General features: G+C 54.1%; 10 protein-coding genes across 10 annotated transcripts; 5 read left to right on the forward strand and 5 right to left on the reverse strand.

The window, feature by feature from the left end:
• Positions 1 to 87: 87 nt before the first annotated feature.
• Positions 88 to 1,380, forward strand: C7974DRAFT_385968 (uncharacterized protein). Its single transcript, XM_046141009.1, has one exon. The coding sequence runs from the start codon at positions 127 to 129 to the stop codon at positions 1,198 to 1,200; it is 1,074 nt and encodes a 357-aa protein (XP_046001687.1). The 5' UTR covers positions 88 to 126; the 3' UTR covers positions 1,201 to 1,380.
• Positions 1,381 to 2,718: 1,338 nt separating this feature from the next.
• C7974DRAFT_107542 (uncharacterized protein) lies at positions 2,719 to 3,499 on the reverse strand. The gene is made up of 2 exons (XM_046134953.1): positions 3,222 to 3,499; positions 2,719 to 3,157 (listed from the first exon to the last, which is right to left on the reverse strand). Exons 1-2 carry the CDS (start codon positions 3,333 to 3,335, stop codon positions 2,981 to 2,983), a joined length of 291 nt encoding a protein of 96 aa, XP_046001688.1. The 5' UTR covers positions 3,336 to 3,499; the 3' UTR covers positions 2,719 to 2,980.
• Positions 3,500 to 4,261: 762 nt separating this feature from the next.
• On the forward strand, positions 4,262 to 4,892 carry C7974DRAFT_420956 (uncharacterized protein). Its single transcript, XM_046144276.1, has 2 exons — positions 4,262 to 4,459; positions 4,528 to 4,892. Exons 1-2 carry the CDS (start codon positions 4,352 to 4,354, stop codon positions 4,669 to 4,671), a joined length of 252 nt encoding a protein of 83 aa, XP_046001689.1. The 5' UTR covers positions 4,262 to 4,351; the 3' UTR covers positions 4,672 to 4,892.
• A 677-nt stretch (positions 4,893 to 5,569) lies between these two features.
• C7974DRAFT_385972 (uncharacterized protein) lies at positions 5,570 to 6,236 on the forward strand. Its single transcript, XM_046141010.1, has 2 exons — positions 5,570 to 5,793; positions 5,855 to 6,236. Exons 1-2 carry the CDS (start codon positions 5,686 to 5,688, stop codon positions 6,005 to 6,007), a joined length of 261 nt encoding a protein of 86 aa, XP_046001690.1. The 5' UTR covers positions 5,570 to 5,685; the 3' UTR covers positions 6,008 to 6,236.
• A 5,260-nt stretch (positions 6,237 to 11,496) lies between these two features.
• On the reverse strand, positions 11,497 to 18,086 carry C7974DRAFT_469003 (HEAT repeat protein-like protein). The gene is made up of 5 exons (XM_046146413.1): positions 15,486 to 18,086; positions 15,074 to 15,436; positions 13,755 to 15,029; positions 13,474 to 13,705; positions 11,497 to 13,425 (listed from the first exon to the last, which is right to left on the reverse strand). The coding sequence occupies exons 1-5, from the start codon at positions 17,940 to 17,942 to the stop codon at positions 11,639 to 11,641; spliced, it is 6,114 nt and encodes a 2,037-aa protein (XP_046001691.1). The 5' UTR covers positions 17,943 to 18,086; the 3' UTR covers positions 11,497 to 11,638.
• Positions 18,087 to 18,107: 21 nt separating this feature from the next.
• Positions 18,108 to 19,114, forward strand: C7974DRAFT_385974 (transcriptional regulator-domain-containing protein). Its single transcript, XM_046141011.1, has 2 exons — positions 18,108 to 18,276; positions 18,326 to 19,114. The coding sequence occupies exons 1-2, from the start codon at positions 18,143 to 18,145 to the stop codon at positions 19,095 to 19,097; spliced, it is 906 nt and encodes a 301-aa protein (XP_046001692.1). The 5' UTR covers positions 18,108 to 18,142; the 3' UTR covers positions 19,098 to 19,114.
• On the reverse strand, positions 19,115 to 19,720 carry C7974DRAFT_385977 (uncharacterized protein). Its single transcript, XM_046141012.1, has 2 exons — positions 19,539 to 19,720; positions 19,115 to 19,488 (listed from the first exon to the last, which is right to left on the reverse strand). Exons 1-2 carry the CDS (start codon positions 19,566 to 19,568, stop codon positions 19,249 to 19,251), a joined length of 270 nt encoding a protein of 89 aa, XP_046001693.1. The 5' UTR covers positions 19,569 to 19,720; the 3' UTR covers positions 19,115 to 19,248.
• A 299-nt stretch (positions 19,721 to 20,019) lies between these two features.
• Positions 20,020 to 20,949, forward strand: C7974DRAFT_302452 (peroxisomal d3,d2-enoyl-CoA isomerase-like protein; the record flags this gene model as incomplete). Its single annotated transcript, XM_046137902.1, has 2 exons — positions 20,020 to 20,204; positions 20,331 to 20,949. The coding sequence occupies 2 exons, from the start codon at positions 20,020 to 20,022 to the stop codon at positions 20,947 to 20,949; spliced, it is 804 nt and encodes a 267-aa protein (XP_046001694.1).
• A 78-nt stretch (positions 20,950 to 21,027) lies between these two features.
• C7974DRAFT_409243 (uncharacterized protein) lies at positions 21,028 to 22,254 on the reverse strand (the record flags this gene model as incomplete). Its single annotated transcript, XM_046143388.1, has 2 exons — positions 21,028 to 21,351; positions 21,403 to 22,254. The coding sequence occupies 2 exons, from the start codon at positions 22,252 to 22,254 to the stop codon at positions 21,028 to 21,030; spliced, it is 1,176 nt and encodes a 391-aa protein (XP_046001695.1).
• Positions 22,255 to 22,472: 218 nt separating this feature from the next.
• On the reverse strand, positions 22,473 to 27,652 carry C7974DRAFT_328278 (uncharacterized protein). The gene is made up of 2 exons (XM_046139027.1): positions 23,971 to 27,652; positions 22,473 to 23,922 (listed from the first exon to the last, which is right to left on the reverse strand). The coding sequence occupies exons 1-2, from the start codon at positions 27,505 to 27,507 to the stop codon at positions 22,819 to 22,821; spliced, it is 4,641 nt and encodes a 1,546-aa protein (XP_046001696.1). The 5' UTR covers positions 27,508 to 27,652; the 3' UTR covers positions 22,473 to 22,818.
• Positions 27,653 to 27,986: the final 334 nt, after the last annotated feature.

Consider the following 27,986-nt stretch of genomic DNA (forward strand, 5'->3'; position numbering starts at 1 on the left):
GTGTTATTAGACACTCCAGACCGATGGTCTAAGGTCTATGCCGTGTCTCGTCGGCCGCTGTCAAAGAATCTGCTGTCCTTGATTCCAGAAGAGCAGCGATCTCGCATTCAGCATGTTTCCATTGACATGACCTCTTCTGCAGAAGACATTGCTCAGGCTCTGCGCAAAGCGAACATTGAAGCTGACTACATCTTCTACTACGCGTACTTGTCACCCAAGAGTGGAAACTCAGCTATGAAGCCCGAAACGGCGCAGGAACTTGTAGAAGCCAACGTGCCTCCCTTCAAGAATTTTCTTGGTTCTTTGCCCCTTGCTGGCATTGCGCCAAAGCGCATTCTACTCCAAACTGGCGGCAAGAACTACGGTGTTCATATTGGCCGTTCACGCGCGTCTCACGTTGAATCAGATCCTCAACCCAGACATCTTGCACCAAACTTCTATTATCACCAAGAAGACGCGCTGAAGGCTTTTTGCAACGAGCACCCCGAGACGGGTTGGAACATTGTCTTTCCCTTTGCTATCATTGGTTCGACCGAATACGCGTCCATGAATGTCTTCATGGGTTTCGCCATCTTTGCAGCCGTCCAGGCTCACAAAAGCGAGCCTCTCAAGTTCGGTGGAGACTTCGAGGCCTGGCAGTTTGAGGGCGGCCAGTCGACTGCTCGACTGACTGGATATCTCAGCGAATGGGCTGTACTAGAGGAGAAATGCGCAAATCAGTCTTTCAATGCCATAGATGGTGGTCTGCTCAGCTATGATCGTTTCTTTCAGGAATTGGGCCGTTGGTACGGAGTAGGGGAAGTACAGGGTCCAGAGCTTGATGAAAGCAAGCTGCAAACAATCACGTTGGCTGGCGGGAAAGATGCCCCCCTCGGATGGGGACCTCCTACCAGGATCCGCTACAGTAAAACACTCGCACAATGGGCGTCTGATCCTTCAGTGAAGACGACCTGGGGAGAGATCATGGCCAAATCGAATGGACAGGTGACGGCAAACCCCTGGGAGGGTAATTTGAGCGAGTTCTTCACGGGAGGCCTTGAATATCTGCCAGTTAACACTGCGTCCATGAACAAAGTCAGGCGCTTTGGCTTCAGTGGATATGTTGACACTCTCGAGAGTGTGTTCGAGATGTATCAAGAGATGGCAGCACTTGGTTTGCTGCCTCAAATGGTGGTAGATTCTGCCAACCCCCAGATCTGATTGTTGGCTCTGGGGATTGGAGACACATGCATGAAATGAACAGGGTGTTCGATCAAGAGATTACAAAGACTAGTGTTGTGCGTGAGAGCATTTGTAAATGTAAATATATTCGAGAGATTATGTCTGATTCTCACATACGACCATAGGACGTTGAAAACAAGGCTTCCCGTTCGCTCAGCCCTATTTAAGCAACGTACCGGTGGATTAGTACTCAGGTGGGTGACCACTGGGGAATCCCCACTGTTGTATGTATTGTTTTTGCTTCCTGTGCAAATGTGAACCATGGTCAGCGTGGTGGTAGGGGGGCCATGATTGATGGATTGGGAGCCGTACACTTATCACTCCTGATCTGCTTCTTCTAACACTTCGTTGAAACTGAGTATATCCGTGTGTTTTTTGCACCAACTCTGTATCTGCAGTTGCGTTGAGTTGTAGTATACAATGTCCTGCGGCTTCTCCTCGCGAAACGCTCCTCCCCTGTAATCGCGAATGTGCCTGCTCCCACGTAGTCGGCTACTTCCACCATCAAAGCCTTATTAGCGCTTTGCAAACGGTATCTTCTCTCTCTTTGACTTAAATGCCAAGTGAGCCGTTACTAGCTCAAACATGCGTACCAACGGTTTCAATTGAGGCTCGCTAATTAAACCTTGCTGTTTCTCCGGTGGAATGAATCGTCCTTGAGGCGCAATGCTCATGCGATCAGACTCAGGGTCTTTCCAGGTTCGCTCTTAGATGTTCAAATTTACCCCGCTAAAGTCACTAGTCAAAACGTGCGCAGTCAGCCTCGCGCCGAATGTACCGAAGTAGTTTCAGCCTAGCTCCGTTGTAATCTCCAAACAACAACCAACCCTTGCGACCATGACGCATATTTGAAGTTTTGCCTCAAAGACATGAGATCAGCGTTCGCTTTATGATAATCAGAGTTATACGATAAGAGGCACCATCGCATGGATAGCTGAGGAAACAAGCTGCTCGGTATATACGCTTGGAGCTGGACAATGTATACAGAAGCTCAGCTAAGGCTGCTGTGGTTCCTCTTAGAAGACTAGCGAGGCTCATACCTAGATAGTCTTCGAGGGCTACCTACTTTATGTCATCGCCCTTTGGGTCCTTGGCTTACTGCTTGAAAGTGCTGGTCCACGTCGACTACAATCGCGGTGTCAAGACCATTATCACTTGACACTCGTCACGGCGAGGATTGTAGAAGTTCAGGCTCAGAGGAAAGTCAACGTTTAGGAAGCAAACACGCGAACCCGCTTTAAAATGTGTCTCGAGCTAGTCAACTGCACAATGCGATACTAAAAAAGTGTTTGTATTTGCCTTGCATGAAGATGTAAGGGTTGTAGCTTGAACATTCTATGAGACATCGAAATTAGCACCTGGCCACCTATCATGCCGTATAATTCGGAACGTGGTACCTCAACGAAGCTCGTGCACGAACTGCCATGACTAGGCTGCCAGAGTGGGGCCCGAGCACGCTAGTGAACGACTAGTCTCTGGGTGCACCCTGCTTGTCAGGCTGATTCTTTGATATCCAATCACAGTATGCACATCCAACAACAGCAACTCTAGCGAACACGATGGTTGATGGGGCAGTTTACATCTTGAGACTGTCTTCTTCGTATATACTGTTACCACGCAGCGCCGGACCAGGTCCGCGCTATCGCATGTCTTCCATTACACAATACAACGAATAACTCTCACCACGTCTCCGCCATGATCCCCTACTAGCCGTCCATCCATCTATCGAAAGCCGCTGCCGACTCGTGCTGACGACCATCTACTGCCTGTAGCAAGGGGTGCGGAACTGAGCGTTGATGCCACTGACGGTCTTGTACTTCCCGCCAGCGTTGCAGGCGGTGCCAGCCTCAAGAGGGTTGTTCGGGTTGGTCGCACCATCGGCACGGTGTGCGTTAGTGCACCAGCGCTGGCAGTCAAGATTGCCAATGCTAGCATCCTAGTATCCCATATTAGTATTCAATGTGCATTTCACCCTGTTTCGTTTCTGGAGGGTTGCTCACATTGTAAACGCAGCAGTGCGAGTTGTCTTGGAAGAGGCACTGGCACCACTGGGCAGCCTGGGTGGTGATGGCGCTGGCCATCAGCAGAGTGGCGAGGGAGAGAATGCGGACCATTTTAGCGGTTGTGGGAAGGCTTGACTAGGTGGTAGAAGATTGTGAATTGGAATGGAATCAGGTTGAGAGTCTTGGTGCTGTACAAAAAGATGAATATCGTGCCAAAGAGCTCGACATTTATGATACTGAGGTGAGAATAAGCCTAACCACAACTTGCTTAAGCTCGTAAGATATTAAGCCGAGAAGTGCTTATATCGCTCTAAGTAGTGGAGTCAAACTAGTTCAGCCTAGTACCGTATTCCTAGATTATCGGTCATTCACATACGTCTATGCATTCTAAGAGTCTCTCCTAGTTCGCAATCGTGACATACTATGGTCACCGGCAAAGGTAATGCGTGTTGATTACAAGGGGTAGTAAACAAGCCAACCCAAGCCAACGTAGAGGTTACAACGAATAGGAGAGACCTCGCTTCTTTTTCGGCCGTTATTTCAAACATCATGCGCTAACTGACCAAGCGCTCCACCACAGTACTTGTTTGCCCGCGGGCATGGTAGATCGACCTTCTGTGGGACGAATGTGAGGGAAGGAACACAGACCGTGATAAGCACCCTCCAGGAGTAAGCACAGTAGATCGCGCTTCCTTCTCGGCTGTCGATCCAAATATCACGAACTCACTAACCAAGTGCTCCACCCACGTGTACAATCCTTCTAGTACCTGTACCTAAGTACAACAGACCCTGTTTGGAAACTCCTTCCTAGTTTAGTCAACTACTCGGTCTAATATAATGAGTCTCGTATCATATGTCTCGTATCATCGTCACATCGATTCAAGCCCGTGAATTCATCCGACCCATCGCTAGTGGAATCAGCGGCCCGAATTACTTTCCACTCAGGTGACGACAAGGCTTTAGTTGTGGTAGATGGACATGAGCTTTTCGCCTATTTAAAGCTGCAGCAATGCTCTTTCAACGTAATATATCAATCTAGCATCTTCATTATCTTTGCAGACACATCAGCTCAGTGCCCTTCAGTTTTGATCCCACTCGACTACTCATCATCCTCGAACCACAACAAGATGGTCCGACTTACCATCTTCGCGGTCATCTTTGCCGCTGTCACTTCTGTTGCCGCTGACGGTTACTGCCAATGCCTTTTCGCTGATGGCTCCCACTGCTGCGTTGTTGTAAGTCAATAACAGCCCGAGCGAAATCAAATAGCGCATACAAGCGACCAAATCTAACAACACATCAGGAATACGGCATCAACAAGGCCTGCCAGGAGCGGTGCAGAGACAACGGAAATTACAAGAAGAAGTGTAACGCTGGTGGCAAATACTCGGACGTTAGCTCGTGGAACGCACAATGGCGCACCAGCTGCACGGAAGGTGACATTTAGGAGATAGAACTAAGGAGCTCGCCAGGGTGCCTTGCACAGTTCCATCTAAGTAGTTGTTTCTTTGCATCATGGCAATCAATGTTCCTTATCTTAGTTTTCCTTAATTCTTGAAATACGAGGGCCTCGCTGTGAAACTCGCATGTACACAGGTCACATTTCCTCGAAGTTCTAAATACATAGCTGAGAGTCACGGCAGTCAATGAAACCACCCTTTATACCTTACTCGCCATCTTGCACTATGAACTAGTACTGTTATCGACAAAGGGGTGCCTGAACGGATTAGAAACGAAGTGCCACTGCTGCTGCCCAAGGCTAATCATCCTGTGAGTAGAAGTGAATCTTTAGTGTAGAACGTAATCGTGGGGCTTCTCGTATTCCGATTCATTCAGGCATCCCCCTTGCATCCACTATCGTAATTCAAGACTAACTTCACCAGTGTCTTAGTTATCACATGCATGCTTTAATATAGTCCCTGATCTGAACCCTGTTCTGTACAAGGTATTGTGCGCACCTTGTTGAACGATCCAGGTTCAACGCTCGCTGCTACCTCCAGACCGTCACAAGCACTCAATGGAAGTGCTTTGTTCGCTCCTGTCTCTATTTGATCTATACAGCCGGAATAATCTTCATTTGTACACTGCTTAGTATAGCGACCACTGCGGTCGCAGGCAATAGTAACAATTCCCAAAAACACGTTGTTGCTCGACTGTTGGTCACCTTGTGTAGTTGGTATGACAAAGAGACTTGCCAAACAGACACAAGCGTATTGTTAGAAACTCCGCGCGCGGGCTTACTTGCGGGGATTTAACGTGACTTGCGCACGTCCCCTGTGGAGTGCTTCGTAATTTCGCAGATATGGTCATGGCTAGTGGTAAATGGTCTGTTAGTCTATAAAGATCGTGATTCCTCTTACGGCTCTGCGGAAACTCTCAGTCACCAGTACTATCGCATCACTCATCACATCACATTACCCTACACCCCGATTCGGCTACATCGTCCTCATCAACGCCTAATATGGTCCGCCTTCTTACTATCGTTACCGTGCTCTTTGCTAGCGCAAGTAGCGTTGCCGCTTCGTACTGCCAGTGCCTTTACCCAGACGCCAGCCACTGCTGCGTTATTGTAAGTCGTCATGTATTACTTCACATTCAAGCTCAACTTGCTCACAACTGTGGTTATCTAGGACAACGTAGTCAATGATTGCACAAGAATGTGCTTGAAGGCGTCCAAGGACTCTACGACTGCCGGACAGTGCAACGCTGGCGGAAAGTTTTCCAATGTCAGCTCATGGAACGCCCAGCATCGCAAGCAGTGTGGAAAGCCCTACATCTACTAAACTTGTAATGCACTCGCACCGTTGGCAAAGCTCCTGCAAAAGCCCACTCTATGTGGTATTTCCAGCGGAGGCAGATGTGTAGTACTAGACCTTTCTCTATAGGTCATCAGGAGGGACGTTGAGGATTGATTAAGTTAGGAGAAAGAATGCGACGTGGTATTATTGGACAGCCTGTAGCTTATTGATCAAGTGAAACGGATCATCATGAGCATATCAATCGCTTACTGCACTTTGTGTTCATCGCGTTGTGTACTAAACTAAGAATATCGGCCACGCTCAGAGTGACCAGAACATGAAGAGTCCATAGCGATTATTCAGCCAGAGAACCAGCCATACATCGCGGATAGTTCCCAAGGTGATTTTCAAGGTGAGCGTGTGCAGAAGCATATCATCAAATCGCTAAAACATTTGATCGAGGCAGTGGATTCCCAGCGCAAAGCGGAAGACAGGAATTATCCACGTCGAACTTTAGAAGGGAAGGGCAGAGAACATATATTTTGTTGTACTGTATCTTTGGGAGAGGAAGCCAGAAAATTTGCATCTGTTGCACCGAACTCGTGAAAAGGAAGTGCAAAAAATAAGTCTTTGTAGCATTCGTCTTTCTGAGAGGAAGGGCAGATCTCATAAAGCGGCTGACTGATGATTTCGGTGACAGAGGATGTGTTGAAGGAGATAGTAAGAACATTGACAGAAGTGATGGTCGACATTTTTGAGGTGTCCTGTGGAACTGCATGTTTTACAAATATAATGTGCCTTTTATGGACTGCAGTACCTTCCCAGCGCAAGATAGGAAGCATGATCTCACTGCACCAAGCTTTCGGCAAGGGAGGTCCAATCTCATAGATTTAGGGGACTACATATATTCGACCACAGAGAATGTATTGGGAAAGACGGCAAGAACATGACGGATTGAAGTATTTACTTTGACAGATATCCTGTGAGATTCTGCTCATTCGAAGCACGCACGACATAACGCAAATTTAAGTCAACTTTCATGGGCTGCAGTGCAATCCAGGGTAACATGTTGTTTTGGCCATTTACTTTCGACGACGCGTGTACATGGAGCTGTTCGTGTTCGACAACGAGTCCGACATACAGCTTTATGAGAATGGGGAGCAGAGCAGAGCAGAATAGAGCAGACATGCGCCAATACCTGCTTCTATTTGGAATGAAGCATATGAATGGAGACATGCACGCCGTGACCAATCCCATGGCGCCCAAAGTATCAGTTTCTGTTCTTGCAATTTGAACAAGAAAAACGACGTACATCTAGGATTTGAGTTATTCAAGAACGATTCCACATAGAAAGAGTGCGATTGCGTTCTAGACGCACACAGAATATATGACATTTGTTTGGATTCTTTGGGAAGCAGAAGATGCCTGAGCTACGGAGAAGGTGGCCCTCAGAGAGCGCGTTCATACCCAGTGTGGAATCTCGTTTTGAATGGAGCTTAGAGCCCGGTTTCGTTTTGTTTTTAGAAAGAGGAGGGAAGAAAAGACACATCAGACGGAAGCTTGCATCTTTCAGGAGAAAGCCACTCGTTAGCGGAATCCAACCGCAGCTTGAGTTGTACGCAGGACATCATCTTTGCCCTGGCTTATCGTGAGATGGAGAAGACACTCGAGCTACAGAGAGGATAGGTTCTGAAGAAAATTGCGCCCTTATCGTGCGAAGAGCTGCTTTAGGCTGCACGCAGAGCAGTTTCGTTGTTCCTACTTCTGTCCCCGAAGCAGAGGAAGACCAAAAAAAGCACGATCATGTGGCTGGACAGCTCTCCGAGGAAGCCACTTACGCATAGAATTAAGAGTAATTTGAGTCGCGCGCAGAACATTGCCATTGTACCAGCTCGTTTTAGGTATTGAAGAGAAAGTCGCTCATAGATGGATTGAACCCAGGTTTTGAGCTGCGTACAGAACATTACCATTATCCCAGCTTGTTTTCAGCGAGAAAATCAAGACGCATGGGGAGGAACATAGATCTTATGACAAGTCCAAATATATTTATACTGCGGAATTGAGTGTCTTAGCGTATCTTCAGAAGAAAGAAGAGGGCACATCGTTCAGGTGGGAAATGATTGTGGAGAGAGCCACTCACATTGGGAAACTCATTGGATGTAAAGCTGCGCGCAAAGACTCAACTTCGAGATTTGAAATTTTCGGCAGTATAGGAGAGAGAGATTGGTTCTGTGCAAGTGTTTTTGATTAAAGGCTGCTCTTCAGGCCTCAATCGATTCAATGTATTCGTGCACAGAACATGACGAAATCGATGGGTTATTTTTAGGAAGACGAAGAAGACACATCAGCTATATGTAACGGAATTTAAGAGAGGCTTGCTCAAAGAGGAGAGTTGACTGAATTTCAAGTTACGCGCAGAGCGTCAAGTCGGATAGCAAGGCTTTTGCCAGAGCAGCAGAAAGACACTAGGTCGGCATAGGCGCATTTGTCAGAAGTCCGCCCATGACACTGTTTCAGAACCATCTAAGTCGCGTGCAGAACATGCTCGGAAATTTTCCTCGTTCTCTTGAGAACGAGGAAGAAGAAGATAACACGCAGACCACGTATAATAAGGTGGGATTCAGACTGCGCTCAGGGCAACATCTTTAAGACCGAAGTTCCTACCAGGGAGAGAGATATCAAAAAAGCTGTGGTGTTCACAAAAAGCCGCTCATGCATCTTCTGCGTAGCGGAGTTATATTTTTAGTTACGCGCATGGTCTCCATCCACCTAGCCTTATTCTCAGAACGAAGAAGAAGGAGGTGACACATACGCAGAGTGCGATCATTCTTTCAGAGGGAGTCGCTCAACACTGCAATGTATGCGAGATTCAAGTCAAGCTCAGAGCATGATCCCAGCCATCAATGTCTTCAAGAAGGCAGGAGATGTATGGAAGAAACTGTGGTGTTTTCAAACAGGTTCACATGTATCTTCCGTGTGGCACTTTCAGTAGTCGCTTTGTTCTTGGGGAGTAGAAGCAGAAGGAGACACATCCAGTAGAAGAATGAGAGTTCTGGAGAAAGCCGCTCATCCATGCTCCAGAGCCACTTTTCGAGTCGGTTTCAGGGAGTAATTCGAAATGTTCCCATTTTCAGTGAAGCAGGAGAGAGATAGCGGACAATCGAAGCATTGTGTAAGAGACTGCGTATGCTAAGGCTGCAGGCGACGAAACTTGGTTGTGCTCAGAGCAGATTACCCATAGCTTCGTAGTTTCGGTAAGAGAGGAGAGACATAGCGAGCAATTAGCTTTGTGTTTTAGGAGACAGCTCATGTTTAGTTTGTTAATCGCGTTCGATCGCGCTCAGGGCATGTGTAGCGATGGTGGTGTTTTCAGATGGAGGAAATATGGCAAAGTAGCTTGCTGAATTATATAGAACGCTGCTCATCCACGGATTGTTGTCGGCTTTTGCTTACACTTAGAGCATAGTTTCACAGACGTGTGTTTTTAGGAAGGCGGAAGAGAGAAAGCAGAGTAGTCAAAGCACTTTGTAGCACGCTCCTCATGCGTGAATCGTCCCAATCGTTCAGTCGCGCTCAGAGCTTTGCCTTAGTGTATCCAGGTTTTTCATTATGGAAGAGAGTTACGATAAATAACAGGCAGTATTCGTGACAAGCTGCGCATCCGAGGTGTGTTGGTGGTTTTTGGATGCACTCAGAGCATAGTTCCGCGAATTTGGGTTTTCAGTAAGCTGGGAAACACAAGAGAAGTAGCAGAATAGTCGAATTGTTTTGCATAGTGGTGCCCATCCGACTTCTTTGATGGCTTTTGGACACACTCAGAGCATGACATATTTTTCGAAAGGTTCTTTTCTCAAGGCAGAGGATACAAGGCAGACATAAGATAGGGCCACTGTATTTTCGCCGATGCGTTTTCGTTGTACTTGGAGCACTATAAGGTTGTCTCTGTATTTTAGATGAGGTAGGAGAGACAGGACAGACAGTGACGTGAGCGTGGCTTTTGTAGACCGCACACATTGCAATTGATTTTATGCGATGCTTTTAGTTCTACTCGAAGCATCATCGTTTCATCTTCGTCTTTAGATGAGGCATGAAAGATGGGACATATATCCAGAACAAGCGTCCCTTTTGCAAGCCACAGTTCCGATTTTGAGGATTCTCGTGGCACCCAGAGCATGAGCGTGACCTTGGTGTCATGAAAAACCAGGAGTGACATCGCTCTCTCTTTCACGAGATTTTACTGAAGACTGCTCATGATCAAGACGTCATACTTTTGATCGCACCAGAGCACAAGCATAATGCTCCGTCTTTTTGATGGGGCAGATGAGATAAAGACTTTCGACAAGGCAAGGGAGACATCGAGCATCCTCTTGGTGGTTTTAGAAGGCCGCTCATGCATATTCACGACATCCACCTTTTCCAGTCGCACCAGAACATAACCCTAAAGCTTTGGTACTTTCGATGTCGCAGAGAAAACAGAGAGAAGATTTTTGTATTATGTAGCGCACTGCACATGGTGTGCACGCAGAAATCTTTCAGTTGCACCAGAGCATACTGTGAGCAGTGAATGTTTTTCAGCAAGGCAGAGGAGAGATGAGCTATTCGAGGTGCTTTGCAGAAGGCTCGATCATGCAGCATTGAACAGCTTGCTTTGGTCACGCCAGAGCATGTCCATCGTTGTCTTAATACTTCAGACAGGCAGAGGAGACAGACGCTTTTGAGTCTTGCTTTTCAGAAGGCCGCTCATCCGGTGCATTCCGTAGGACTTCGGCCCCCAGAGCATGGTCAAAGCAGTTCGGTGATTTCGGCAGGGCAGAGCAGACATATCGATGTTTCGGAGTGCTTAGTAGAAGACCGCTCACGTCCACCGCAGCGACGTCTTCCAGCCGAACCAGAACATAACAAAAACGGCTCGTGATTTTCGACAGGGCAGAGAGGACATGCAATCTCTCCATTGGTCATTTCAGAAAGCCGCTCATTCAATGAATGTGGTGAGATTTTCGTCACGCTGGAGCACATCGATGAGTTTCTCTAGGGTTTCAACGACGCAGAAGAGGCATGCAAAGAGTTGTTTCGGGATTTGAGAGAAAGCCGCCCATCCACTGGTTATCTACAGGATTTTAGTCGCGCCAGAGCATGATGTCTTAGAATCTAGAGCAGAAATCAACAGCTTCTGAGGTTTCTGTAGGAGGCAGCGCATCAATCTTTAACGCATGTGCTTTTGTCGCGGCCAGAACACCAACGCCGACTGCAATGGGTTTCGGTGAGGCGGGAGGGGCAGGAGAGACATGGCAGCGTGGAACGCAGTTTTGAGAGGCCACACACAAGTCCTTCGGGAAAAGTTTTTGGTCGCGCACAGAGCATACGTCCAGTCCTTGGTTGCTTTAGAAAAGAGCATAAGAGAGATGAAGATGAAGAAGCAGCAGAAGACGATGAGGATGCTGATGATCAGGCAGATGAGGAACAGACATGAGACATGTGTCTACTGTTTTGCAAAAACCACAGCCATGCGAAGTCCAACATATCATTTCGATTTTGCGAGAAGAAGTAGAATACAGCAACTGACATCTCCCAAGCGACAGTGCACACTTTATACCTAAGCAAACACAGAACCACGTGATGCAAACGCATAGAACAGGGTATATTCAAACAACACGCTATCTATCCCGCACCCCACTACTACGACCCAAAATTCATCTTCAGTGCAATCGTCGGCTCGCCATCGTCCTCCTTCCGCGCTTCCTTGACCGGCCCTTGTCCGCTCTGCAGCACGCCCTGCAAGAAGTCCCTGTGCTCTGGACTCAAGCCGGCGACCACGGCCCTGAACGCCTGCTGGTCAGTTTGTGCGAGCTCCATGAGCCGGGCTGCTGTTTCCTGGCTTGTGGATTCGTCGTGCTGGACGCGCACGAGGAGCGCGGGGATGATGATTTTCGCGGCGAGCTGGCGCTGCTCGGGCTTGGGGAGGGTTGAGATGAAGGTGATCAGGGTCTGGGCGAGGAGGGTGCGCGACTCGTGGAGGCCTTCTACGTCGGAGGGGTTGGCGAGGAAGGAGAGGATTTGCGGGAGGATGAGGGCGGCGATGCTGGTCTCCACGGCGCTCTTCTTGGGGAGCAGAAGCAGGGAACGGCAGCAGCCGACGGCGACCTTGGAGGTGGTGACGGTGCCGAGACAGTCAAAGAGATTGTCGATGAACAGTTTGATGAGCGGGTCATTCGGTGCAAAGGCTGACGCCGCAGAGCTGACGAGGATTGTGGTTGCGAAGATGATGTTCTTTTCGCAGGCCAACGCAGCGTCAAACTCTCGCTGCTGGGCATGCCTCATGATGGTCAGGAAGCGTGTCAGTGTTGCACGCAGTTGCTTGCTAGTGTCGTCGGTAGCTTCGGCGTCACGAGTGAGGCTGGTAATGAAGCGCTTGAAGATCGGCAGTGACTTCGGTACGACCGTTGCCTGGCAGGCTCCGGTAGCAAAGATCGTTGCAAAGATGTGCAGTATGCATGCATGCAGGTCAGCCTTGATGATAGCAGGGAACACCTGAGCGGCATCAACCAGTGCAGACAACGCGGTTGTCAGAAGAGCCACGGCTTCCTCGTTCAGTTCATGGCGGGCCTTCGAACTGCCATCTTCCAGACCAGGGACTAAGCCAGACAGCACGAGGACCATGATCTTTGTCAGCTCGAACAACTGGTCAATATCCTCCGAGAGATGGTCATCGACCGGGACGCCTCTGTCACTCCGGGCGGATGGATGCCCAAGACACAGGTTCCTGGCGATCTCCACGATCACTGTCTGTACAGTCAGACCTTCAGTGAGCACGAGACGATCCAGCATGTCCATCGTCTCGGAGAAGATGACTTCCTGATAGATGGCTTGCCCAGATACCGATGGCCGCAAGATCTTCTTCAAGGCCTGGAGGATCTCCAGAATCTGCTCCTTCGACGCCTGCAGATCACCGGGGCGTCCGGCCAGTGCCTCAAATGCAAGACCGAACAGCACAAAGAAGAAAGCTACGGGCTCGTCCCGGTAGTTAATGTGGTCTGCTTTTGCAGGCGTTTCTGTCTCCGAAAACTCTGTCTTGCCATCTAGTGCGTCGAAGACAAATCCGCTGTCTTCGTCGATCAAGCTGGCGATGGCATCTACAAGATTGAGCCAAGCCTCCTGATAAAACTTGAGGAGAGTCTCGCGATTGAGTGCAGCGTATATGGTGTCGAGACTGCCTGACAGTGAGACTGATCCCATTGATGAGGAAATGTCAGGTTCGAATCGTAGTCGAGCGTACTCTCGCAGTGACGCCAGCCAAAGAGGCGTGAGTCTAGCAATGTGCGGTCTCAGTACGTCCGTCAGATACGTTTGTTCGGCGCTGGCGATCTGAAGCTCTGCCCACGCCGAGAACACAGACATCTTCACCATGACTGCCGCGTTCGAGCTAAGACCTCTCAGGTCGCCAATGGCTGCAGTCTCAGTTTCACCTAGATACAGTCAGCGATGTAGCACACCGTACGTTCGATTGGACTCACTCGAAAAGTTCTCAAGCGCTGTGATGAGAAGCTTGAGGATACGGCCCATCCGGTCAACATCCGTGACAATCCCTGTCGCGATGAACGTCGCACAAACATTGATAGCCTCCGCTGCGAGCTCGGGGGACGAGTCTGCTGCGAAGGCTGGGGTCAGTGCCGATCCAATCTGCGCTTGGTACTGTTCAAGGAGCGTGACTTCCGCAAAGTCAGGATCTGGCGTCTTGCCGAACAGCTACTAGATGTTAGACCTTGCTGAATCGTCAGAGTGATGGATGACTTACCTTCAAAACCTGGTCGATGATCTTCAAACCACGGATACGAAGTTGCACAACGCCAGCAGTAGACGCTGAGAAGGCAATGCGCACAACGTCAGCAACTCGGTGCTGCAGAGCGAGGACGCACGGTGACTCTTCTCGGAAGGCAGCCTCCTTGCTCACCATAGCCACCAACTCGCTCAAGAGATCCATGCCGATGGTGCGCACCTGCCACTTGAGTAGCTCTTGACTAGTTTGCCCACCCTGACCGACCTCAGCGCCTGGTGCGTTCGCAGCTGCAGCGAAACCAGCAACCTCTTCATCTTGCAGGTCTGCTGCGCCAGCCTTTGGTTTGACCTCAATCACTTCTTGTGTCTCGACCTTCTTTGTCTTCGTAAGTACTGAGTGGCAACGCTGTACCCACGCCGCGGTGTCAGTGAGACCGGTCTGGTGAAGCCAGTTGCGCAGTATGTTGCGAACGACCTCGTGATCTGGCTGCCGGTCGAGGACGTGCCAGAGTGCATCCTCCAATCCAGGATCACCTGTGCGGATGATCTCCTCAGTATTGCGCCTCATGAGGTTGTGCAGACCGTCAATGGCCATGTCCCGGATCTGCGTGGACGGGCTGTCGAGTGATGTTTGCAGGTGCTTCACGTAGTCTACGAAACGCATGTGGCCTGGGGCGTATAGCGATACGTGTTCTTGACAGCGAAGGGCCTCGATTCGCAGCAATTCGTCGGGCTCTTTCTGGAACATCCCGATCAGCGTCATGATCATGTCCCTTGCTTTGGCCATCTCTTGCAGGTCAGGGCCAAGCACGTTAATTGTGCTGTCTATGCATCGTGCGATAGTGGCTGGGGTTGGCAGGTCGATCTCAATATTAGAGGACGCCAGCGATGCAGACTCCTCGTTATGTGAGTCCGCAGCGTACAGCTGTGCGAGCATGCCAAGTGTGCCCGTGACGTGACTTGAGAACGACAGGCCAGCGGAGTCTGCCACGCGTGACAGACTGTCGATGGCCGTGAAGTGCACGACGGGATGGGGATCATTGCCCAGGGACATCAATATGCCGAGGATGTTCTTCAGATGGTAACTGGCAGCCATGCCACCAAGTTGAGACAGAATGCAGCCCAGCGCATATGCATAACCGGAACGAGCAAACGGCTCGCGGTTTGCAACAATCTGATCGACAAGGTAGTTGACCTCGTTGCCAGTCAGAGCATTGCCTGAGCTGCTGCAAAGTCGACCCAGTGCCTCTCCGGCCAGCCTACGCACGAAAGGGTCAGGCAGAATAACAAAGACCTGCACATGTTAGGGAGTGTTTGAACAAGATGCTGATTACTTACATGCAGAAGTTCCTGCATAACCTTCTCCACTGCCGGTCCCTTCAGACTACCAGAACTAGAGCGCGTTTCTTTTACAGCCACCTTGAGTGCAGACAGAAGTCCGTACGCGATGTTGACCATCATGGCAGTCTTCCTGTGGATATCACGTTGAAGACTACCAGCTGACAAGAACGACGTTATCTGCTCCAGGATACTCTCCTGAATCTTTGGCGTCTGCAGAGGCAGACAGATTGCGAACAACTGCAGCGCCGAGTTCACGACCTCGGTGGCTGGTGGATCTGGGAGTCCAGAGCTGACGTGCGATTGGTTGTTGTACAGAGTGATCGAATCGTGCTCGATTGCGCCGCAAATTGGCGAGAGGAGCTGAATGTTGTGAGTTCCACAGTACTGTTGAATTTAATATTCGACTTACCGTTCGATCAACGATGGCCTCCGGACCGTGTCTCACTAGCCAGTGATGGCTGGTACTGCTATCGTGCTCTCCGGACAGAGGTTTGATGTCAAAGCCGCGCACCAGACCGGTGACACCAAAGCCGTGATTGTCAGTCACCTCCCAGATGCTCTCGAACGAGCCTGCAGCACTTGCGATGGCTGTACTGAAAGAACTGGTAGTGTAGTTATCGGGGTCGGCGAAGTTACCAACCGCAAAAGAGAGCAGGTTCGTCTGCAGCAAGACCTCATTGCTGCTTGCCGGTGTGAGATCTACGAGCTTGGTGTAGCACTGCAGCACTCGTCTCCTGACCATCAGATCAAAGTCATGCAGCTGAAGCGCAGGAGACAACCGCTGTGCGACGTCGTCTGTAGTCTTCTTCGCCGGCAATGTGTTCAGGAACATGGTCGTGTTCTGGAGCATAGAAGCTAGGCGTTTCGTGACATCCAGTGTCAAGAGCCTGCTGTTGAACTCCAGGAACGTCGAGATCGAGCCCAGAGCGCACTCTCGAACGTGTGATAGATAGCTGAGCTCGAACACATTCCTCTGCACCATGTTGTCCTTGTTGAGCGGCTTTGGCAGCGCATTCTTCCATAGCAAAAGCAGTTGAGACAAATGGATCTTGACGAAGTTCGGCCCAAGAGTCATCAGCCCTCCGATCAGGATCCACGCAACCTGCACCTGAGTCGCGGAGATTCTTACGTCCGAGTTACCTGCTGACTTGAGCAGTGTCGTAGCCTGCGACAAAACGCGTGAGTTCACGTCCACAGAACCGTGCAGAGGCTGGGATGTCGACGTGCTCAGCACCGCGGAGAGACCATTTGCAAGACCGACGCACTTCCTCGGCGACTGTCGACCAGTGCCAAGCAGGCCGAGCTCGCGATTGACGCTGTTCATGCATATCGTGACCGACGGAAGGAGCTGGAGCGGGCATGCAAGCACAAAAGACCGCAGACAAGACGACGCATGCACCTGGACGCTGTAGCTTGGATGCTGCAGGACCTGAATGAGCGCATCGCGAGAAGAGTCGGCGATGACGTTTGAAGCAGACCCTAGGCTGTCGAAGAGTGCTGACAGGGTGCTGAGTGCTCCGATGAGTGTCTGCTTCGACGGCTCTGGTCGCTCCTTTATGCTCTGTGGATAGTCCTTCAAGATATCGTTGACGAGAAATCTCGCCGCGTTGAGTTGCCCAGACTCGCCGAGCATCTCGCGGGCAACGACCGTCTCGAGAATCACCGCCACATACTTGCGAGCGCTGAGCGTGCGGTATCGATTCTGCGTGATGACGTGGTTGCTGAGAATGTCGGTGAACAGACTGCGTGCAATATCGTTGTACTTCGACTCAACAATCTGCTCGCCAAGGCCACGCATCACCTTCATGTAACACACAGCGATACCGGCCCTCGCGCGATGACTCGTGGAACCCCGGCAGTAGTGTGCCGACAGAAGCTTGAGAATAGCTTGAATTGTGAATGTGATTCTCGCGGCCGACTTCTTCGGCGCGGGTGAATCGGGACGGTCCATGATATCGTCGTCACCGCCGTCAATAGTAGACATGCGTTTGTTCTTTTTCTTCGTAGTGCCGGTGCCCACTCGTGTTATGCCCATGATCGGGTCCTCTGTAGTGGCTGTCTCGGAGTAGTTCTTGACCAGCGCAGCAGCGACGGCCGACGCTGCGGCATGTCGAAGTGTAGCTGAGCTGCTGTCGATGGTCTTCCACACCGCCGTCTGAAGCTTGTCGAAATCCGTCGCGTTGTCGAAAAGAGAGGTGTACCTGACGAGCTGCTCGAGGCAAAGACATGCACTCGACTGTACAAGAAGCGACTTGTCTCCAGTAGCAGCGTTCCGAGCCTGCTTCCACGCATCTCGCGCAACGCTCTCCTCCGCCGAAGGAGTAGTGCCCTTGAAGATCCTGCCGACTGTCTTGAAGATAGTGGCTCGGAGGCCGGTGTAGTTCTGCGCAAACTTGATAAGGCGCAGCAGAGACATGACAGCCACAGGCGCCAGATTCTGGGCGCTGTCTCCCGCAGCCTCGAATATGCAGCCCAAGCAATGCGCCGCTGCGTGCTTTGCTCTGACATCCCTCTCGCTCTTGCCGGCGCCATTGAGTATACTGTTGCACTCGTTGATCGATTCGAAGAGCAGCTTGCGGTCTCCCTTGCCGAAGATGCCAGCGAAGGCGCGTCCCAGGTTGTTTCGGATTACTCGCGTGGGCGCGGGGGAGGCCAGATTGATGACTTGGAACAACTCTTTCTTGATGTAGATCTGATGCGCCGAAGCGCCGTCGGCGTCGAGAGCGTCGACATGGCGCGCGAGATCAGACGTGAAGGTCAGGAGGTAGAGGTCTTGCTGTTCGGTGGGCAGCGCGTGGAGCTTCTTGACGTCGAGCTCAGGGTTCGAGGGGTCCTCCCTGGCAGGCTGTTCGTCGGACGCCGCCATTGTACTCTCGTAGGCTCGCGGCCTGGCTATGCGTCGTTGGGGTGTAGAGGAAGACAGCTCGCGCGCATGGCGGGGTGAGCTTCTGTCAGTTGTGGAGAGGTGGAGCTGCGGCCATGTTGCGGAGCTCGGGAGTGCTCCTTGGCGGTGAGAGCCTCAATCTCGACTCGTTCCAGACCGCCAGCCTTATATCTTGGATTCCGATGGCGGCACCATTCGCTCGCGCAGTACGCGCAACACTCTCGCTCGGAGGCGCCGCGCAATGCGCCTGTCGTCGCGCCTCGCGGCCGCAGATGCGATGTCTGAGCAGCACACCCAGCTTTCTCTCAGGCCACTCGTGAGCACCACAACCACATCTGCACGCCCAGCATTCTAAGTAGCGCCAGGAAATGGTCGAGTATCAAGCACGACAAGGCCAAAAATGACGCCGGCAAGAGCAAGCAGCGCTCGCTCATGACCCGCGACATCACCATCGCCGTGAAGCTCGGCGGCCCCAACCCAGACCTGAACCCCCGCCTCCACCTCTGCATCTCGACGGCCAAGAAAAGCGCTGTCCCGAAGGCCTCAATCGAAGCCGCGATAGCGCGCGGCCAGGGTCTCTCAACCACCGGCGCCGCGCTCGAAAACCTCACACTCGAAGCCATCCTGCCGCCCTCGGTCGCCACAATCATCGAGTGCCAGACCGACAACAAGCTGCGCGTGCTCGCCGAGCTGCGCCTGATTGTGAAGGAAGCCGGCGGGCAGGTGTCGACCGTGGGCTTCATGTTCGAGAAAAAAGGCCGCATCATCCTGGCGAAGAAAGACAACTTCGGCGCCGACGACGTGCTGGAGCCCGCGCTCGAGGCGGGCGCGCTCGACATCTTCGAGGACGCCGAGGGCCGCGTCGTGCTCTTCACGGAGCCCGCGCACACCAACAAGATCGCAGACCTGCTGGCGAAGCAGCACGGGTTGGACGTCGAGGAGAGCGAGATCATCTACGACCCCAACGAGGACACCAAGGTGCCGCTGGACGACGAGGGCGCGGCCAAGGAGCTGAACGAGCGCTTTCTGGATAAGCTGCAGGACGTGCAGGGGATACAGGGCGTGTACGTCAACTGGAGCAAGGGCGCCATCTCGGACGATCTGTGGGAGGAGCTGTCTGGAAAAGTCAATGTTTGATCATGATATCATCAAACTATGCGCATATAGATGTATAACACAGCACTGTACAATATCCTACACAGGCTCATCGCCCTTCCAAACGCCTCCCATGCATTGTGTCTCCCCCCCATAGCACCCAGCAGTCTGCACACCCAGCAGTCCGCACACCCTACTCCTCCTTCCCAACACCCATCGCCGCCATACGTCTCTCCTCCTCCTCCCTCCGCCTCCGGTTCTCCAGATTCCGCGCCTTCAGCCGCTCCAGCTCCTTGGCAATCTCCTCGCGCTCATACGGAATGCGGTGGGTTTGCTCGGGCTTGGGCCAGAAGTCCGGCACGGAGAACTTGCCGTCGAGGTTCGTGCCGAAGTAGTACATGATGCTGATCGGGAAGAGGATGTACATGCCGAACTGCGCGGGTTAGCCATGTGTGCAGAGGCGAATGGAGGGGGGAGGCGTACTTTGGCGACTTCGAGGTTAGGGCCGCCCATGGTTGCGCGTTGGGGTGGGTGGGGTGGGTGCAGCGCGAGGCGTGGGCCGATGGTGGTGAAGATATTTGTGGAGATTGTTCGCGCGAAAGATGGAGATTAGATGGATTTATTGCGGGCGATGACGCGGGAGCTGGGCGAGTCGCGTCTTCACGTGCAACGTCGTCTGCATACTCGCGACGAACTGGAGATTTGTATTCCGCCAGACCGATGCCCAATCTCTCCGTCTACGTGGAGCATAACACAGTACTCATGATGCACACCCCCCCGTCCCCGGTCGCAGCGCCGCACCGGCAATCACCCGCCGCTCTCCGCACTCCCTGAGCCTCGGCTCTGCCACCCGCACCGAGACTCTCCCAGCGACTCTCCCGCACATCAAGTACAAACCCGAGCCGCAATCGCTCAATCCACACACCCACACACCAGCCCCCAGATCAGCTGCACGCCTGCCAACATGTCCGAAGGCATCCTCGTCGAGTACCGCGGCAAGATCGCCATCATCACGCTCAACGTGCCCAAGAAGCTCAATGCATTGACGGCGGATTTGTACTACCACCTCGCGCGCGCCATGCATGAAGTGGCTACGCACGACGAGGTTATCATCACCGTGCTGACGGGCGTGGGCCGTTTCTTCTCCGCGTAAGTACGATGTGCACAACAGCACGGTCTTATTCCCTACTACCCACAACCATCCCGACTATCCTAAACGACCCCCTACGACCCCCTCCCCCTCCCCCTCGTAGCCACCCCACTAACACCCCCCAGCGGCGCCGACGTATCCTTCGGCTCCGCCCCCCCCTCACCGACCGACATCGACACGCGGCACACCTACCTACGCAGCTTCGTCGCGCAGAACCTGCACATCACACGGGCCTTCTACACGCACCCGAAGCTGCTGATCACCGCGCTCAACGGCCCCGCGGTGGGGCTCTCAGCCGCCCTCGTCGCGTTCTCGGACTTCGTGTACGCGGTGCCGGGCGCATACATCTTCACGCCGTTCAGTTCGCTCGGCCTCGTCGCGGAAGGGGGCGCGAGCTACGCGTTCGTGCGGCGGCTGGGCGTGGGGCGCGCCAACGAGGCGCTGTTGATGGGGAAGCGGATCGGGGTTCCGGAGCTGCAGGCGGCGGGGTTCGTGAACGGGGTGTTTGACGCGGGCGAGGGGTTCCTGGGGGCCGTGTTGGGCGAGGTGGAGAACCGGTTGGGCGATCACTTGAATGGGGAGAGTCTGCTGGGGATCAAGAAGCTGATGCGCAGGGGGGATGTGGAGGCGCTGGAGCGGCAGGGGGTCGAGGAGGTGTTTGGCGGGCTGGATCGGTTTATCAAGGGGGTCCCGCAGGAGGAGTTCCGGAGGTTGGCGAGCGGGGAGAAGAGACATAAACTGTGAGGCGCGGGCTGGTAGTCACATGAGAGAAAGCGTTGATTCTCGATTTGCGGCGCGTGTGTTGTGTATTCTGTGTGTGGGCTACCCCAGACTCACGCCCTCGGTCGCCAGCAGCTCGCCGCCCAGCGCGTCCTGCTGCCCCACCGCGACCGTCGAGACAGCACTCAAGCCCAGCCGCTGCGGCTCGTCGGGCGGCGGCGGCCGACCCGCGTCGTCCTTCTTCTTCGCCGCGTCCTTGAGCTCGTGCTTGCGGCTCGAATTGACCTGCAGCAGCAGCACGACCATGGTCGCAATGGCCGCAATGCCCATCGCAATGCGGCGCGTGAGCACCCACCTGAGGCCCTCGACCTCGGAGCGCGCGTCCGAGTTCAGCGCGATCGTGATCTGGTAGTTGAGCTCTTGGATCTGATCTCGTTAGCACTGTACACTACCCCCCCCCCCAAGAGATGCACGTACCTTGGTGTCCATACTCCGCTGCTCGCCCCTAACCCCCATCTTGCGATCATCAAACAGCCCCTTGAGTTCATCCTTGACGCTGCCCGTCTCCTGCCCGAGCCGCTGCGCCAGGATATCGACCTCGTGTTGCAGCTGCCCGCGCTCCGTGCGCAGGCGCTCGACCTCGCTCCTGCGCGCACTCCCGATCTCGGTGCGCAGCTCTGCGCACGCGGCGCGGAACAAGTACGTTTCGTTCTCGACGTTGGATTTCGAGACCAAGCCCTCGCGCGCGAGCAGCATGTTGTCGATCAGGATGCCGCGCACGGCTTTCATCAGCGTTATGGACTGCGCTGCTGTGTAGTGCGATTTCGAGAGCTGCTGCACGAGTCCGTAGGTGTCGAAGTGGTGCACGTACGGCGGCGTTTTGAGGTGCGGGGGGCGGTGGGCGTCGGAGCTGGGGCCGGGCATGTGGAGGACGCTGTCGAGGGGTTTTGCGTCGGCGGTCTTGGGGGGCGCGGGCGGGGTGTACGGCGGGGGCGTGTCGTCTGCGGCGGCTGTCTTGGAGGGGGTGGCCGGGGGCGTGGTGGAGGGGAGTTCTGGCTCTTCCTCCTCGTCCTCATGCTCGACGTCTTTCGAGGGATCATGCGGGATCTTGGGGGGCGTGAGCTCGCTACCGGTGTCGAGCTGTTCGCGCAGATGCGGCGCGGGCTCGTGCGCGGTGCCGTAGCGCTGGATGGGAGCTTCGACGCAGCGGTATGGCGTAGTGGAGAGCGGGCGCTTTGCGCGGGGCGTGCGTGCGGGCGCGCGGATCCGGGGCGCGTGCTGCGGCTTCCATAGCATGGGCCAGAGGAAGGGCAGTCTCGGTGCGGCCATTGTGCGAGCGTTTGGAGTGTGGTGTTTGAGACATCGTCTGAAGTTGTCGTCTTGAATTGCGCTGTGCCAAGGCTGGACAGGGATAACTTGACCGCAATCGGAGAACACATCACGACGGTTAGACGCGGGAGCGGTGGTAGGGCTGGGTCCACTTCCACGTGCCAGCGGACATGGACAACGTTAGCACGTGCATGTTCCAAGAATGATACTGAATAAATGTGCTTGCTTGATCTCGACAGTAACATTCCATGAATGTGTCTGAGCTCACAACTACCATTTAATTAATATGCATACCTCCCACGCTTGCATAATTCCGGCACGCACACCTGATATACTATACAGTGTCTATTATCTCGCTTTTCTTCCTTCCATGCCATGCCGTCCATGTCTCTAACAAGCAAACTTTTGAGCAGTGTTCCAGCCGCCCCAGAACACTTTATGCAAGCCAACACCAACATGGTGTCTGAAAACTTTTGAAGTGGGGAGGGGGGTGGGTATAATATGTGCGATGCTCCTTTTGGATTGCGGGCAACAACGATGACCCCATAATGCGCAGACGGAGACTTAGTCGTGCGACGAACTGCTGATTGAGCTGCGACTCGTGCCCTCGGTGATGAATGTCGCAATGCTCGATCTCTGGAACGGCGACGCGCCGCCCTGCTCCCGCGGCGGACTCGCCAGCCCCGGGCCCTGACTGCCAACACTGGGCGACGCGGGTGTCGACGTGTGCTGCGTCTGCTCAGCAGTCCCGTAGCGCTCGCGCAGCCGCTTGATCTCGCGCAGCCGGTTGCGCCATGAGGAGATCTGTTCGCCGCCCTCGCGCGTCGACCACACGTCCGAGAAGACGCAGGCGTTGATGGCGATGAGGCGGCAGTAGGCGGCGATGTGGCGGCCGGCGAGGATCTTGGGCTCCGCGGCGGCGGAGACGTCGGGGAAGCCAGGTTTGGTGACGACTTGGACTTGGTAGTAGCGGTCTTTGCCGTCGGGGTCGGAGTCGATGCGGCGGTCGACGAAGGAGGCGCGCGATTCAGGGGAGATGACGATGTGGACGTAGTTGAAGGCGCCGGGGAAGGTGTCGAAGTTGTAGCGGAGTCCGGAGTCGTTGAAGATGATGTTGACGAAATCGTTGCCGATGTGGCGCTTTTTGTTGGGGTACGTCATGTCGTCGTTGGGGTCGGTGGGCATCATGGTCGTGATGTGGTAGACGAGCTCCATGCAGCGGTCGCGCCAGACATAGGTGAATTCACCATCGGCGTCGCCGCGCGTGTCGAGACCGCCGGTGTTGAATTTGGCGCCCTTGAGGCGGGCCAGCGTGCCTAGACCAGTGACGAAGGAGGTGTAGGCGGGTGAGCCCATGTCGTTCAAGAAGATGTCGCGCTCATTAGTCTGGCCCTCGCCGATGTAGATGACGCCTACTTTGTGGCTGTCGACTGTCGCGGTTCGGTCGAATGTGGCGATTGCACGGCGTGTCATATCGTCGTCCGGCAGAGCAACAGTGGTGTTGGTCAAGTCCAGAGGCGCGTAGAAGCTCTGGAAGATATCTTCCGGCAGGATGCCGACATACGAAGAGGAGTAGAATGCGTCAGCCGCCAGTCCGACATTGATCGGCACTTGATGGCGTGGAGGGTGGACGAGTGATGGTCTCAAAGTGAAGAAGCGGGTGCCGCACTAGAAAGATTAGCCTGGTGAGAATGAATGAACTTTACGGTAACTTACAGGACGACGAGAGGTGATTTGCGAAGCACCTGTCCTTGCTGCCGTTTCAATCGTCAACAAGCCGTTATTAACAACCCACGTCTTCTTCCAGATCTCGCCGTCACCAGGTTTCGAGAACACCTCGCTGCGCACGGTGTGGTCTCGGTCTGTATAAGCGACCATGTTCATGATGTCCACGATGACCTGACCCTGTTCCTCCATGCTTGTTCTCCCAGCGCTGTCCACGGTCAAGAGATTTTTTGTGATCCATGGGATTTGCTTGGGTCGGTCCTCCATCCTGAGCGCCATGAACCAGAACGTGATGACGTGGTAAGCAAGCGAATACAGGTAGTGGGGCAAGTCTTCCTCGACTGAGTGTTGCCTCCTAGAGCCATTATCGGGCACTGCGGTGGATTCTCTGCCGGGTCCGCTGTGGCGCAAAGAGCTATGACCCCTCTGTGACAGACTCGGCATGGCTGCACGGCTGCGCTGGTCTCTAATATGTTGCAAGTAGCGGAAGCACACTCCAAACACCGTCTTGAACTCTTCCTCGCGGAAGTTCTTGAATAATTCTGGCAGACGAGCCAGACTTGTTAGGAACTCGAGAATGTGGATCGCGGTGGCGGGCTTCGTCACAATCTGTGACAGCTTCTGAATGATAGTGTCGAGGGACTTGCTGACAGACAGCGGGACTTCAAAACAGCAGACAGACAGCGCGTGGATGCACCACTTAGACGTTCTGTCCCACTGTACAATCCCCTGCAGAAAGGCCTTCACCATGTCGTCCTCTTCACTCTTCTCGAAGTACTCGTGGTAACTAATGATGACGGTGAGAACGTGGTATAGACACACCGCAACGTCAGCCTTCTTGAGCAATGTGTGCGGCGGAGGCTCGTGGAAGCTCGAGTTGCGTACTTGCTCGCAGAGAACACTCCTCAGCATTCGCAGTTGCACTACACAGCTTCGTACCAGAGCTTGATTCGAGAGCTGTGGCCCGAGGTGCACCAGAACGTAGCTGTAGATCTCCCAGTCCGGCGGCCTTTGTAGTAGAGAGATGATAAGCTCCAACCACAAGGTGATCTCCATGTCGTGGATATCATCGCTTAGCGGATATTTGCTTGCATCTATATGAGAGAACACAACGCGACTAGGCTCGGGAGGAGTGTCCTCAGGCAGACCTGAGGTTCCTGGATACGACCATAGTGGAGCTATTGGTCTCGAAACACGGCCGGCCGCAGCAATTGTCCGGCTCGTTTGCCGGTTGAGAGACGCGTGCGGGCTAGACCCAGAGATCTTGCGTGAATCGCGCCACAAACCAGCGTCTCCCGGATCGGTCGAGACAGATCCATCGGCCTTCTCGGTCACGATGGCGGTCTCTTCGGTGCGGCACAATTCGGCTGCTATCCGCTCGCCTTCCGAAGAAGAGTTGACAGTAAGGGCGTGTCGTGAATCGGCGCGCAGCCTGAACAGCAGTCTCAGGGCAGTCAATCTCGACTCGTTGTCGTATTGATCATTGCCTGCAATACCTCGTATGGAATTGTACAAGATGCGTGTTTTCTGGGCGGCATGGGTGAAGCTCCGGGTGAACAGGCGAACAAAGGCGACGGCTATAATGTCGCAATGGGAGCCGCTTGACACGTCAGTCTTTGGGAGAAATGTATGCGCAGCCCAGGTCTGCGCTGGGCTCATGGGCGATGTGCGTGGTTGGTCCAGTTTCTTTTGCAGCAATCCCAATATCTCTAAGAACGTGTCTAACTGAGCCGTTTCTGCGACATCGACTGCGAAGTCCACGAGTGCTTCTAGAACCTGAACATTACCCTCAACTTCTATCCTTTCAAGCAAGATCGCTGCACTTTGAGCTGCGACATCGCTCGGACAGAGCAGCTGAACGGCGTCGTAGGTCTCCCGTAGAACCTTGATCGCTAGCAGTCGAATCGCGTTCGGCCTCGTTGTGTCATGCAGGGTCCCAGCTGCGACCTGGCGAGAGACTTTCAGCCAGTCGCTGTGGGACGGGTTCAGAAATCGCTCTTCGGCAAAATACTGGATCATCTTTTCGGCAAGCGGGTCACTCAGCCGATCTGCGCAGGAGAGGAAGACATCCATGACTCCATCCTTCTGCACGTGATCCATGGCAATGCTGATATGGTCTAACTTGAGAAACACTCGAAAGATCCTATCGTCTGCAGAACGACGACCCGCTTCGGCCCTGGATGCTCGCGGGGAGTGGGCGTGTGGGCCAATGTCCTCGTCGTGAACTTTGTGACTCGCACTGCCGTTCTCCAAAACCGGGCTCCCTGGTACGTGCGGATCCTTGTCACCAACTGTAGAGCTCTCCCCAGACCCAGTCAACCGAGCACGGTAACGGTCGTCGTCTCGCTCGGCGCAAACTCGGATGATCTCCAACATGTCGCTCAAATCTGCCTCAGCCAGCAACGCGTCCCGCATGGTGTCTTGCGACAGGATCGAGTCTATTAGATCAATAACGAAGGACTCCTGTGTGGCATGCGGCTCTTTGATGGAAGCTCTGAGGGCAGGGAAGATCAGCGACATTGGGACCTTTGGCAGGTCACCATTGCCATCTTCGATGACCAGCTTCTGCAGGACCTGCATGGTGCCCCGGTAGGTGCCGCTTTGGCGGTTGATGGTGGATGGGCCGTCTCTGAGAGTGTGCAGGAGAGACATGATGGCAGCCTGGCCGATGTGCGATCTGAAGAGATTGCTCAGCGTGTTCCAGGTGCGCTCTTCCAGACTCGCGATTTGGCGGTGGATGGCACAGAGCACGCCTACACTCGTTCTGAGAACGTTGATGGGAACGTGGACAAAGGTGATGATGGTGTCGAAGAGCTTTATGCAGTTGTCCATGTCGGTCTCCTGGGTGGTGTTCTGGCAGATGTGCATGACGCGTTCGAGGATCTGCTCCAGGTTGCCGTCGGTGAGAATCCTGGCATTGAACTTGCAGACGTCGGTGGCGTACTGGAAGATGCGTCCTAGGTTCTCCGTCTCCTGCAGGGGCTTGTCCGCGTTGCGCTTGCCGTTCGTTTTCCGGTTTGCGTTGAAGGCGTCGCGGCTGGCCTGGAAGCAGACATCGAGGGCGTTCAGGATGAAGGGCACGATGTTGGACTCGCAGGCGGCGATGTTCTTGCCGCCGTTGGTCAGGGTCGAGACGATGTCCAGGCGCCACTGGAAGCAGCGGGTGGTGCGGCGGTAGGAGGCGGCGTCGAAGATGATGGTGCGCTCGACGGGGGTCAGCTTGGGGTCCTGGGAGATGCTGCGCAGGAGCTTGTAGCCGGCCTCGGCCACGTCGTCGGGCTGCTCGAGCAGGACCAGGTCGCTGGCGGCAGACCACAGGGTCAGGATGTTCTGCAGGGGGTACTCCTCCAGGATGCGGCAGATGGCCTCGACAGCGTCGGCGCGCTCCAGGAATGGGCGGCTCTTGTCCAGCTGGGCGATCAGCGCAGGCAGCTCCGGGGGCCCGCCCGTCACATCGGGCCCGACGGACTCGCTGGCGACGTGGGTGATGCGCTGCAGGCTATCGTCGGCTGAAGGAGCGCTGGCCATGCTTGCCGGCGGCAGCGAGCTCACGGACAGGGCGCGCACGGGATTCACAGGCGGCGGCGGCGGCAGCGGGTCGGCGCGCGGCTTGCTGCCGGTGAGCCTGCGGAAGGCGTTGAGGATGTCGTAGGACGAGGCGCGGCGGTCGGCGGTGCGGGGGTCGAGCTGGCCGTGCTGGACATGCGCGACATGGTCGGCGGCGGAAGGCATTCGAGCCACGGGGCGCTGCGGGCGCGCGGTCGGCAGGAGAGGCGCGCGGCCTACGGCGAGGCACTGGGAGACAGCGCGGAGGGCAGGTCGCGGGGGCGCAGACGCGCGGTGGCGGTCATGGGCGACGACGGGCGACGGGGTGCGGACGGCCCATGGACTCTGCGGGCGAGGCGACGGCGGCGGCGAGCGCTGGGGGGTCTAGCGCAGGACAGCCATGGGTGCGGGCGGACGGCGGCGTCGAGGGGCGACAGATTCTGGCGCTGAGCCGCCAGAAT

The sequence above is a fragment of the Boeremia exigua genome (genome assembly GCF_020726555.1).
Source record: "Boeremia exigua strain MPI-SDFR-AT-0100 chromosome Unknown C7974scaffold_2, whole genome shotgun sequence".
Classification (NCBI taxonomy): domain Eukaryota; kingdom Fungi; phylum Ascomycota; class Dothideomycetes; order Pleosporales; family Didymellaceae; genus Boeremia; species Boeremia exigua.